Source organism: Mus pahari, chromosome 8 (genome assembly GCF_900095145.1).
Source record: "Mus pahari chromosome 8, PAHARI_EIJ_v1.1, whole genome shotgun sequence".
NCBI classification, from domain to species: Eukaryota; Metazoa; Chordata; class Mammalia; order Rodentia; family Muridae; genus Mus; species Mus pahari.
Window position 1 is genome coordinate 53427400 of NC_034597.1, and position 13526 is coordinate 53440925.

Sequence of the window (13526 nt, forward strand, 5' to 3'; positions counted from 1 at the left end):
GAATTCAACTCAGTCAAGCTGAGATGGAACAGCTGGCCTATGCAGTGTGCAGCCTGGTGCTCTACACAGGTGCATCCTGTCACCTGCCAGGAACTGTGACTTTCTCCCTCTCCTTCTCCCTGGGGACCTGCTCCTTTGACTTAAAGCTGAAAACCTGGGGAAGCAGAAAACCACAATGTTGGCTGTTTCAGTTCTAGCAGTTTTGCCCCTGGGTGCTTGGCACTGTTAACAGGACAGGACATCCGTCTGAAGCTAACTTCCTTAAACCTGGGCTTTGGTGAGAAGCTGCCATCTGTGCTGGCCTTGAGCTGCTTCTCAGACTCCTAGTGCAGAATGCCTGTCTGAGAGGGGACAAAAGCCTCTTTTAAAAATCAACAGCTGTCATACTTTTGTCTACAGTTTCACCTCCGTGAATTTAGGATTCTAAGAGCCCTCGGATTCACAGGACACCAGAGACAGGTGGGAAATGGGAAGAGGAGAGAGCCAGAAACACATCAGCTTTAAAAGATTATTTGCCAGTGCAAACAAACAAATAAACAAAAAATCTCTAGTATCTGAATTTTTGTATCCTTGCAAATTTTAAAAAAGGGAGGTGTTTATCTGTACAAATTAAACACCAGCAGTATAAACCAGGGACTTTTGAGATCAATTACCTAAGGGACCCCAGTGGGAATGGGGTAGAGATAAGAGTTGTGAAGGGTGGGGAGCTGGACTCTATGGATAGCTCCAGAGCTGTGAATCACCTTACAGTTTCGTGTGTGTAAATAAGGATAGAGGAGAATGTTGAGAAAGAAAACAAATGCAAATTAATATTCAGTAGGAATCTTAGCTATTCAGGGGACTGAGGCAGGAGGATCACCAGTTTAGGGATCAAGTGGACTTCAAATACAAAGCTAGTTCAAAGTCACCCTAGGCAACCTAATGAGACCTTATCACAAAATAAAAACTAGAGAGCTTGGTATATAACTCAGTAATAGAGCATTTGCCTAACAAGTGAGATGATCGAGGTTCAAATTCTAATATAAGAGGAGAAACACACACACACACACACACACACACACAAACACACACACACATTGTGGAGGGCAGAGACAGGAGTCACTGGGACTTACTGGTCACCAGTCTAGCTCAAGGTTCACTGGAAGATCCTGTCTTAAAAAGAATAAAGCATGGGTAGGCAAGATAGTTCACTGGGTAAAGATGCTTGTAAAGATGCTCACTGGGTAAAGATGCTTGTAAAGATGCTCACTGGGTAAAGATGCTTGTAAAGATGCTCACTGGGTAAAGATGCTTGCCAAGGACCCATCACCTGAGTTTGGTAAGGGCCTGCATGGAGGAAGGAAAGAACAGGCACCCATAAGATGTCCTCTGACCCCTTACCACAAAAGTCATGGCAGGTTCACATACTTAATATAAATAAATGACTGTAGAACATTAAAAATACACAAAAAGAAGACAGAGAAACATAGAGCAGGACATTCTCACATACAATACAAACATGTACCACATTCATACACATACAAAGATATGACATAAGACTGTGAAGCCCATCATAGAATAATAGATAACGAGATAGTAGAGGAGAAATCAATAATGGCTAGATAGATGAGATAGATGATATTCAGATAGATAGATAGATAGATAGATAGATAGAGGATTATTAGATAGATGGTAGATAAGCAATTGATAGAGGATGGATAGGTAGATGATAGGTGGAGGTGGAGAAGAAGAATCTATTCTGCCAAGTACCCACTTTGCTTCATTATTTGATTTGATCTCTAGGACAATCTCTGATATCACAGGTGTCACTGCTATTGTATCAAAGAGGATGGCCCTAGGTTCATCCTTAGGAGACATAAAGCTGAAAGCCAGCCCACCTCTGTCTGACTCCCAAAGTGCCCACTGGGCCATTGTCAATGTGTCCTCCAGCCTGAGAGATTTTGCACTGTTCTTGGAATGCTGAGACCCTAGTTTAGGTCTCCATTTACTGTTGGCTGTGTATCCTAGCCTGCACGACTGGCTTCTGGCTTTGTACATTTTTAATCTTAGGTTTCCTATTGGTACTCTTATTTTGAAGTAAGTTCAGGGAAGGGCTGTTGACATTTGCTGATGGCTCACTGTGGAAATGCATTTTGCTCTGGACTTCTTAGCAGGCAACGTCTAGACAGCACAGCTGTGCCAAGTGCCTGGTGGGAGTTGTTTTGGGTGTCTTTCCTTCAGGTCACTAATAACTACGTACTAATAACCTGAGTAGGCACTTATTCTTACACAGAATGATTACTTGTCTGATGCTCAACCTGCCATCTGGTCCCATCCTGATTATGCTAATTAGAAAGCAGAGTTATGCAGTTCACAGAATTGTGGAAGAGTCCCAAAACTCACTTCCAACAGGGAGGGGAATGACTTCCTCGAGGCCACTTGGAAGGTACAGCACTGGCTTCTTGGTGATGAAACATGTTTTTCTCTTTGTCAAAGGATGGAACCAGTCTCCACTGACTAGCATAATTTATTAAACATGAAAATGCATGTCCTGGCTGGGCCTCCCTCTCTCTGACTCGTGGCAGTTGTGCAAATACAGAGAAATCACAAGCTTCCCACACACCACGATTCCAATCACTTGTGTTTGTTTTGGAGAGGAAAAGGGGGGGAGAGAGAGAGGGAGGAAGAGGGAAAAATGGAGAGACAGAAGGAGTAGGGGATGTGTTATGAGTCTGGTCTAATGCTCGTATTATGTTCATTGGATCCCCAAAATCGCACACATCCGCAAGATGCTGAGGTCCCTGCCCCCAGTTGGTTTTGATTGGTAAATAAAGTTGCTGGAGGCCAATGGTTGGGCAGGAGACAGAGGTGGGACTTTTAGATGGCCAAGCGACCAAGGGAGGAGGAAGGAGATAACCTCCATGCCAGAGAGGAAGAAGGATACACCAGGTCTTGGAAGTGCAGAAGAGAGAGCATAACCATTATGTAAAACTCGGGGATGGTGGCCCGAGAGGGTTGCAGGTCTGGGTCCGGGACAGCCAGGATGGAATCTAGGTTTTAGTAAGTTATAACTCAGGAATATTGGAGCAGAGTGTGTTGGAATGTTGGCCATGTAGAGGTTTAGAAGTGGCCCATCCATTGAGATGTTTTGGGTATATTAGAATAGAAGTATGTGTGTGTGTGTGTGTGTGTGTGTGTGTGTGTGTGTGTGTGTCTTTCATTCAGAAGCCCAGAACAGTAGGGCAGGAAGCAAGGGACATGCCACCATTGCAGGGACAATTTCAGCAGCGTTATTTGGGTTCAGCAACAGGTATGCATGTATCTGAAGGTACATGCACCCATGAGCGTGAGGGCCAGAAGTCGCTCACTAAACCTGGACCTCTTTGGTCAGGCCAGATGGGCTGGTCAGTGAGGCCCCAGGATCTGACTGTCTCAACCTCCCAGCACTGGGGTTGTAGCCTCATGTGGCCATGCCAGCCTTTACTAAAGCTCTAGGGGGTCTGAATTCAAGTGCCCACCTTTGTAAAGGAAGAACTTTACTCCCCAACCCCCCTGTGTATGGACATTTCACAATCCCAATGTTCTATTTGTGTAATGTACCTGTCACGGTTATCTTCCTTTTGAAATATGACCTAAAGGATTTTCTAGAGATGACAAAAGGAAAAATAAAATGTCTGACAGTTGGAAGTGAGTCAGAAAGAAATCATTGTGGTAGAGGGAAGCCTTGGGTAGGAAGAGACATAGTCCTGTCCACACACAGGCCTACAAACTTGTTGCTGCCTCTAAATGTGTTGTTTGGGTTGGAAACAGGGCCAGGACAGGTGTGTGATGGCATCTCCCCCTGAAACTTCGGTCACATTGAAGAGTGTTGTACAGCATCGTTACCAAAACTTCATGGGCCAAGTGATCTACAAGCATCATCACAAAAAACTGCACGGGCCAAGTGATCTGCAGTATGGTTACCAAATTCACAGTTTTACATCATTCTGAAGAGCTAGATACTTGTTAGAGTCTTTGTCTGTGAGGGCATTGTGTAACAACCCGGCACAGGCATGCCTTTAACCACAGAACTTTATCCCTGGTCTGCCCTCGTGTGAAAGAAGAGACGGGGTGAGCCTCTAGTGTCAACTCTTAGTGGGACACTTTGCATCTAAACCTAGTCATTTTTCCAAATGCCATCACCCTGGCAGCCAACACCTAAAGACATGAATTTTGTCATGACACAATTCAGTCCACAGAAGCTCTTAGCTCAAAATGGTATACAGAGAGAAAGAGAGACAGAGACAGACAGAGACAGACAGACCGACAGACAGACAGACAGACAGACAGACAGACATTCATTTGTTGGTGATCCATTCTCTGGACTATGAAATGACAGACCTTTTCTCTAAAAGGTACTTGTGGAACTCTTTAAGCATCACAGTCTGTATAGGTTCCATCAGGCCAACTCAATTTTAACAATATATCATAAAAGGCACACAGACAATGCATAAACAAATGGGCATGGCTATGTGTCAGTAAAACTTTATTTACGTTGCAGAAAGTTTACTGACCACCGACCAAAGGACTCAGAGCATTATTATTAATTTTATCCACAGCCATTTGAAGTGAACAGCAAAGCACATCTCAGACTTTAAGGAACGTCACTCATACATAGTGATTCACACATAGTGATGTAGCCCGCCTTTCTTTCAGGTTCAACAGCATTCAGTCACATTTGCTGAGGCCACTCTACCTCATGTTGCTTCAAGCCTTACCCTTGCTTTGTGCTTTAACTAAGTCCTCCCCAGAGCCTCCTGAGGTATTGTTCGTCGCCGAGAAGACGACTCTCCTCTCAAGGAAACTCTACTTAAAGTCAGTCCGCTGACAGGGTAGAATTGAGTCTGCCTCTTAAGCTCTAGAATGTCCCCTTTAGCAGAGAGGATGGGAAATTGATCAGAGGCTGTTGCCTCCTTGCCAGGACCCCACACTTAACAAGACAGCTCAACTTCAGCATTCAGCCCACACCCCAGCCCTATACTAGTGTAAGTGCTGTCAGACTCCAGCTTCTCAGAGAGTCAACGGTCACCTCTCACCACACACTTCTCACCTAGCATCTCGTGTCTTTTCCAGAGAGAACGTGACTACGCAGAGGAGAGAGGGAGCAATTGCAAATGGTTGGGAATAATTGCTCTTGCCCAGCCTCCATTGGAATCTCAGAGCTGCAGAATTGTCTTTAGAAGGGGGGTGGGGGCTTTGCCTTGGGTGTTGGGGGAAAGCATTGCACTAGGATCAAGAAAGGGTCTGGCTGTGGGGTGTCCAGCAACACTTGATGTGTCTACAATGCAATGTCAATACCTAAGGCTCAGCAAACACCACAAAAGAGTCTAAGCCAGGGATAGAACATCTGCTTTGAGACAGTGCTTTCTGAATATGACAGGGACACTGTAGCCGTGAAATCTCAACAGTATGGCTACCTAAACAACACCTGTGTAATGGCAGCACCAGTTGATCTGCTCATGTGGAGGGGAGAAATTTCAGAAGCCCCCCACACCTTGATGAAGAGTGGCAGGCAATCTGGCTGCTGAGAGAGAGATAATCCGTTTTCTCCAGGGTCAAGCTCTCTGTTAGGTCATCCGATTCCAAGTGGTCAGCCCTAAGCATGTTTGTATGAGCAAGACCAAGTGGATTCAATAGGGTATACATAATAATTAAAGAAGAAGAGGCCATGAATTTAAGAGGAACTGGGAGGGATACAGGAATGGCTGGAGAGGGGATGGGTTGGAAATGATAAAAACCCTAAACAACTTAAATATTTAGAAATTTAAAATTGGTAACTAATCTAAAAAAAAAAAATGCAGCTGTGTGATTTGGGAAAGGATATTTCATACCACAATCGTGCATTTAAAAATTTTTTTCCTTTCATGTTTTTAGATTAGCGTAGAAGATATTGTTATGGCATCTTCTGAGGTTTTACTCCCAGTCTCATTAAGCTGGATATGATGGCTACTGCCTATAATCTTAGTACTCCGGGGGGGGGGGGCGGTCACCAGGAGTTCAAGGGCAACTCTGCTCACCAGTTCCAGTCTCTAGCTTCCTACCCTGCTTGACTTCTTGCCTTGTCTTCCCTCAGTGATGGACTGGGGTCTGTAAGCCAAACAAACCCTTCCTTTCACAAGTCTCTAGTTAAGATAAGCAAGACGATGTGCTCTGTGTTTATTTCAGCTCTCAGGAGCACATAATCTCACTATAGTTCCCGCTCACCTTCTTCTGATTTTTGTTGGTGATTCCATTGTTTACAATGTCCCTCAGGTGTACTGCCAAAGTGCATCCCTGGACACAGGAAGGCGGTGGTGATTCCCTTGTTTACAATGTTCCTCGGGTGCACTGCCAAAGTGCATCCCTGGGCACAGGAAGGCGGTGGTGTGCTGATTGTATCAAATGTTTGTTTAATCAGCTTATGAGCTTTTTAAGACGTAATGTTATAATGCAAGTGGTTGTGAATACAGTGTTTTTTATTCTTTGTTAATTATGTGTATTTGTATATCCACGTGTGGCTATGAGCTATGAGCTCATTGTAAGAGGAGGCCAAAAGAGGATGTTAGAATACACAGGAGCACTGGTGTTAGACCACCAAAGCTGGAGTTACGAGTCCCTGGTGTGGGTATGGGCATTGAACTTGGTTCCTTAGAAAGAGCATTATGCACTCTTAATGGCTGAGCCAATGTCAATGAATCGTGTGTGTGTGTGTGTGTGTGTGTGTGTGTGTGTGTGTGTGTGTTTAAACAGCAGCCCACAAAAATAACATTACACATTGATTGCTTGTTGGAGACTGTGACTAGAGACTCATGAACTGAGCTATTTCCCCTAGGAGCCAAAAAAAAAAAAAAAAAAAAAATCAGTATTTTCTACTTCATTGTCTGTCTGCAGCAACTTCACAGCAGAGCAACCGTGAATGAGGAGAATTAGCTGTGACTTTTTGCTTTTCTAGCAACCTTAAGAAACCCAAACAAGCCCTTTTGGACTTACCCAGAGCCTTGCAGGCTTCTTGGATGAGCTTAATGGTGATGATGTCATCATACACGGTGTAGGTCATGAAGACATCTTGCACTTCTGCAGAAGCCCTGAAAGATACACCAAGTGCAGGGGAGCCCTCAGTCACTGGAGCTCAATCCCCACCTGCAATGGGGTCCTCTCCACTTTGTTGACGTGGTCTCTCCACATGTACCACAGGGGCCTATGAGCCAGAGCACAACAAGCAAGACCCTAATTTAGACTTGATAGGTTTTCATAACCGGAGAGGAAGGCCCTAAAGGGGATGATGTGAATCCTGGGCCCTCTGGAGGATGATCTGTGTGACTGTGACTGTCCCTGCCTCTGAGAGGACCTCCTGCTGTCCCCTGTCCAGGTCCCACAGCTTCTTCTTTCCTGAAGGCTAGCCTAATAACACTGCAGTGTCAAATCTTTTTCTGGGTTTGTATACATGCTGCATGTTGCTGGGGTGGCAGATGCGCTGACCACTAAGGCTTCCAGCCCTGTTCTGGATCTCTACAACCCTGCATGGAGCAGCCGCCACAGCACACTGGAATTCTGGATCTCTACAACCCTGCATGGAGCAGCCGCCACAGCACACTGGGATCCAACCTTTCAAACTGCTCTGGAAACCAGTATTCTTGCCAATATTTTACTTTAAAAAAAAAAATATAGGGCTGGTGAGATGGCTCAGTGGGTAAGAGCACCCGACTGCTCTTCCAAAGGTCCGGAGTTCAAATCCCAGCAACCACATGGTGGCTCATAACCATCTGTAACAAGATCTGACGCCCTCTTCTGGAGTGTCTGAAGACAGCTACAGTGTACTTATATATAATAAATAAATAAAAATGAGCAAGAATTTAAAAAAAAAAAAGTAAAAAATATATATATATATATAAACAAATTGACATTTTAAATGAGATAGCAGAAGTTCTTTTAAGAAGGGTGACAGAAAAATGACAGCTGGAGACATACCAGGGAGATCAGGACTTGAGACAGCAAGTGCTGAGAGACATAGAGAGGATGCACATTATGGAATATGAATGGCAGTCATTTAGGGGCTCACCTCCACACATGCAGGGGTTCACTTACAGACAGGCCAAGGTATACACACACACACACACACACACATACACACACACACACACACACACACACACACACAGTGCTCACCTCCACACTCTAAGGCCATTGACTAATGGATACTTCATTGGAACATCAAGGGTTCTTCATTAGTGATATGCAAACCATCAATGCATCAAGCCAGGGTTGGCCCCTTGGATCAGAATAACTTGAAAATAAAGAAATCAGGCAGGCTCCTGAGCCCCAGCAGGTTGCAGGCATCTTATCTTTTAACCATTTGCCTCCTATTTCTCCTGAGAAATCACTGCTCCCCAGTGCTTTTTAGACTCAATACAGAAATGAAACATGAGACATGATGGGTCTTATGTTGGTCAACTGTGGTTGTCACAGTTTCTTAGAGTCCAGGGTGAGTTATGACAGTCTCAGGAGAAATGAGAAGCTCTTCAATCAAGACAAGTCTCAGGCCAAGGGAATGGGATGGATTTAAGCAACAGGACACTGTTCTGTCAAGAACCTCTTATAGTAGTAAGGTGTGCCCACAGCCAAATTGGGGACAAAAAGATGTGGAAGGCTGGAGTGTACATCCTGTCCTGACCATCTGTCCCTCTCCCTCATCCCTCCCAGCTCTCCCAGTGTCCTCGGTTGCATCCAAATTGCTTAGCTGGACACTTCTGGCTCTTCCTCCTTCCCCCCTCCAGCCAGGCCCCTGCTACATACACTTGTCCAGTTGCACACAAGCCCCTTCCCCCCTCCATCAGAAGGGGGCGCACTCTCGCTAGCCTGGCCAGCTTGGTTCCTCTTTCCGAGCTTTTTCTAAGAATCACCCATTGTCTCTGCTTATTCCAAGCCTGCATCTACCCCCATCTCACCCCAAGTTCCACGGCACCTGCCTGAGCATGGACCATTTCCGACACCTATGAAGGACCACTGTGCAATGCTTCCTACATGACCAAGTCTGAAGATCAGGAGTGTCCCTTGATTTAATCCCTCCATGACCTAACATTGTCCCTGACACCCAAAATAAGCCTGACGAACATTTGAAAGGGAATTTAGGATTTTTTTTTTTCCCTTTTTGAGGCAGGGTTTCATGTAACTCAGGGTGGTTTTAAACTCAATATATAGTTGAGCATGACCTTGAACTTCTGACCCTCCTGTCTCTATCTCTAGGATTTTAAGTATGTGTTACCATGCCTAGTTACATAGTGCTAGGAATGGAACCCAGGGCTTACTGCCTTCGAATGCTGAGCAAGCACTCTATCCACTGAGCTACAAGGCCAACTTTGTTTCAGAAGTTTCCATTAAAGGTACAAATCAACAGAGGCTCAGACCCGAGAGACAGCTCTGATCCCACCACACTCTTGCAGGGTGCCTCGGGAAAAATCTCACTGTCCCCCTATTTCTCATTTTGCGGCATCCAGTCCTCCCCAGACGCTGGTGATGCTGCCACCTGACCTCTGAGACATGGGGAAAAGACTCTGACAGTTTTACAGGTGTGGCCCGTGGCAGCCTTGCAGGCCTTCCAGGCGATCTTTACGGTACAAATGACTTTAGGGCAAAATGAAAACATTACTTGTCTTTTTCACCGGCTGGTATGTGAGCTAATGGCACAGTTACAGCGATGGGCAAAGCTGCTGGTGCCCATCCCAAATCAAGGCAGAGGGACCAAGAGGCCCCATTGCTTCTCACACCTTCTATAGCCATTGCATCTTTCTGTGTGTGCAGGGGGAGTGGGAGCTGATTTCTGTACAGATTTCTTTTTCTGGTAGAGGCAGAAAACCCTATCCAGTTTATCAGTCTGAAGAGCTTTGGGCATCCACATCTTGGGACCATGATGCATGGTGAAACGGGAGGCATGTGTATACACAAAGCTTTTCAGCTGCATGAGGAAGTGTCACAGTCTCCCTCAGGACAGGCCCTGAGGCCAAGGGCTTAGGAGCCCAATGAGCCACTTCTCATTAGAGGGTCGCTTCTCCTCCAGAGAACTATTGAAAGATAAGTGAATTATAGTTATGTGGATTTATATATTTGGCAGATATTTTCTTTTAAAACAACAACAACAACAACAATAACAACAACAACAACAACAGCAACAATAAATAAGTGTTCCTTTTCCTCAAATCCAGCCATTCTGGAGTGTTTTTGTTTTGTTTTGTTTTGTTTTGAGGGTGTTTTAATTAATTTGTTAATTAATTTTGTTTTGTTTTGGGGGTGTTTTGTTTAATTTTATCCATTCTGACTGGGTATATCAAAGTAGTTGGTTACTTAGTAGTGGAAGTTGGTGTGAAGATTCATCAAAAAGTTAGAGATAGATCTACCACGTGATCCAGCTATATCACTCTTGGGCATTTACCCAAAGGACTCCACATCATTCTATAGACATACCTGTTCATCTAGGCTCATTACTTCCTAGTCACAAGAGCCAGGAAATGAAAAACCATAGATGTTCATCAACTGATTCCATTTATATAATGAAATGCTATCCCACTGCTAAGAAAAATAAAATTATAAAGTTCCCAAGTAAATGGATGGAACAGGAAATGGTCCGAGTGAGGTAAGCCAGGCCAGAAAGGCAAATACTGGCTGGGTCAGTTGTGGGTGTTAATTGTGAATTTTCAGGTATGTATGTTTCATTTAGAACAGAAAATTAGTAAGGGAGCTTGGGGGGTGGGAGCTTGTAGGTGGGAGAGCGAATGAAATGATATAAAGGGTTAAAAAAGATTTCCATTGAACAGGAAGGTTTAAACAGGGGTGTGCCATGGGATATAGGGATAGAGGAAATACAGGAAGAGATAATACCAAAGAAATTTTGAAAAAGTCATATGGAAACCTACTACTGTGGGAGCTTCCTAGAATCCGTACATACACAATTTGTAGAAAGTAGAGCTTGAATGGCACTACTCAACTAGATCGTACAGGCCCCCCAAAAAAGCTCAATGCCAGGAATGGGTTACCTCTTTTGTAATTCCTGGCTATAAGGCCCCTGACCCACAAACATAGGCTACTGCCAATTCCCCAGAACTTGGTGGCAAATCCCTATTGCTGGAGACACTGCATGCTCGAGTCAGAACATGGCAAAGTCAATCTGGTACTGACCTGGCAGCTTCACCCCTGCTGGCCAGCTCTCATAGTGCTGGAAGGTACCAGACATATTAGTAGAGAAGAAAACTAATTATCATTTTACCCAGCTGTGAATCCTGTCAGCTATAATAATAACTGATCTAGCAAGACACACACACTAATGTAATAGTGGCAAGACCATCACGGAAGTAACCAACCATTTTCAGCTTGGACTTAAGGACTGCTCCAAAGAAGAAACCCATGTCTGGTACTATTATCAAAATGAGAGTCCATATCTAGATAAATTGTAGCCCCTCAGACGATCCTACTTCTATTATTCTACTGAATGGACACAGTAGGAAACCGACTTCTAATGACTTATTATTATGCCCACAGATTAATGTATCTCTCAATCTTTTTCAAAGAACCTTTTATTTGCAATTGATGACTAATATAAGAGACTTCCAACTGGCCAAGGTGTAGAGAATAAAAGCTAGCTATATTCTCTGCCCTAAATGGGACATTTATAGCATACTCCTTCTTTCAAGGCTCAAGGATTATTGTGTAAGAAGAAAGAGAAAGATCATATGAGCTAGCAGTAGTGTATGACTACAATTAAATGGTTTTCTGGGCATTCCAGGGAAATTCTACAAGGAACTTAACATCAATTGTGATAGCATGTATAAGCTCAAGCCAGACAAAACCCCAGTATGGAGAGGGGAGGTGGCTCACAGTCAACCCCTGGTTTTTGGAGCTTGTTCTGTTGATAACTGCCAAAAGTGGGAGAGTCAGTTAACTTTAAGATTATGACCCCTGGTCTATACTGCTTTAGTGGAGAGACACACATCCAAGAGTGTATAGGCAGCGCAAACTGGACTTGATAAATTATTAAAAAGAGAGGACACACAGTCAAATGGACAAAGAAGAAGAAGTAGATCTGAGAAGAGATGAGGGCGGGGGGAACACAATGAAATCACACTGCACAAAATTCTCGTGTAACTAATGAAAGCTGAGAGTGGAGGAAGGAGTGAGCAAGAGCAGAGTTAGCATGTTACTTCAAGGATAACGATCAGACTCTGCTGCCCAGGATGAAACTGAACTACTCCCGTCACCGTGGGCCCTGGGAAAGCTTTCGCTACTGCTGCGTTCCTTGAGCTGCTGGGATGGAGAGAGGAAAGATATGAAAGTGATCTCTGCACCTGCAGTGAGCTAACTCTGCCCCAGTGACTAATGGGAAACAGAGGAGGGCAGTGATTGACCTCCAAGTAAACTGTGGACCTAGGTGCCCTAGTAACACACTTTAAAGAAAGCCATGGTACGGTTTGGGTGGCTGACCACTTGTCAAGAATCTGGGAGCCCTAAGGAAAGTGCCGCTAGCTCTGAGGGTGACTCTAGTTCTTCAGAAACCTCCTTCAGGACAGGAAGTCTGGGGGCCACCCTTTAAGCCCCCAGAATGACCCTAAATGGGGCTTCTTTTCACCCAGCTAAGCACCGCCCACAACCTGTTGAGTCAACAAGTACCTAGACCCTAATATGACCTCAGCAAATGGTTTCTATATGAGAGAGGAGAAGACAGGCAGAAGTAGAAGCTTCCCCTGGGACTCCAGCAGGGAAGAAGCGTGTCTCTTAAGAAACTGCTGAGAATACTTCAGATGTGCACCAAAATTCGTCTAAGTTGTTAGTAAAAGCAAGATGCAATGAAAACATGGTAGAACTTCTTTCTCCCTGTTGGACAAAGTCTTTGCCATCAAGAATGCAGTCATGGTCACGAAATGGGCAGGTCAGTGCTGCTGAGGTCCCTGGTGGCACTAGTGAGGACCTTCACACTCCCTCATGGAAACTAAGAGGAGGGTTATTGCTGCCTGAGGTCACAGTCACCACCCTTTCTTGCTGTAGCTACCCATGTGAAGGGAGTCAAAGACTGGCTAACCAGCCACTGACTTGAATGAAGAATAAAGAACTCTGGTCCAGGCATTTTTGGTAACCATCAGCCTTACATTTTATTATTCCCTCCACTAAATAATTCCATCCGTTGATTAATTTCTATTTATAGTTCCATGCTCTGCTTTTTCTTTCTGTACTGGACTTACTTATATGCTAACACATTGCAGATTAGGCTTCTAATTCACCATGTATTTACTTTGTTTCCACTTACACACTCTTAAGACTTTGGCCATAAGCAATCATTTGCATTTCTGCATAAAACAAGAACAGAGACCGGAACAAAAGCTTGCTGATATTGCGGCCTCTTGTGAGGCTATGCCAGTGCCTGGCAAACACCAAAGTGGATGCTCACAGCCAACTATTGGATGGAACACAGGGTCCCCAATGGAGGAGCTAGAGAAAGTACCCAAGGAACTGAAGGGGGCTGCAACCCTGTAGGTGCAACAACAATA

The 13526-nt window shown here is 44.6% G+C and overlaps 1 protein-coding gene across 1 annotated transcript in view; it reads right to left on the reverse strand.

The window, feature by feature from the left end:
• The window catches only part of LOC110325783 (guanylate cyclase soluble subunit beta-2), a 64154-nt gene that overhangs the window by 35452 nt on the left and 15176 nt on the right, over positions 1-13526 (reverse strand). Inside the window, exon 3 of the mRNA XM_029541685.1 lies at positions 6988-7082. Coding sequence (XP_029397545.1) covers positions 6988-7082 — 95 coding nt within the window. The remainder of the gene's footprint in view (positions 1-6987; positions 7083-13526) is intronic.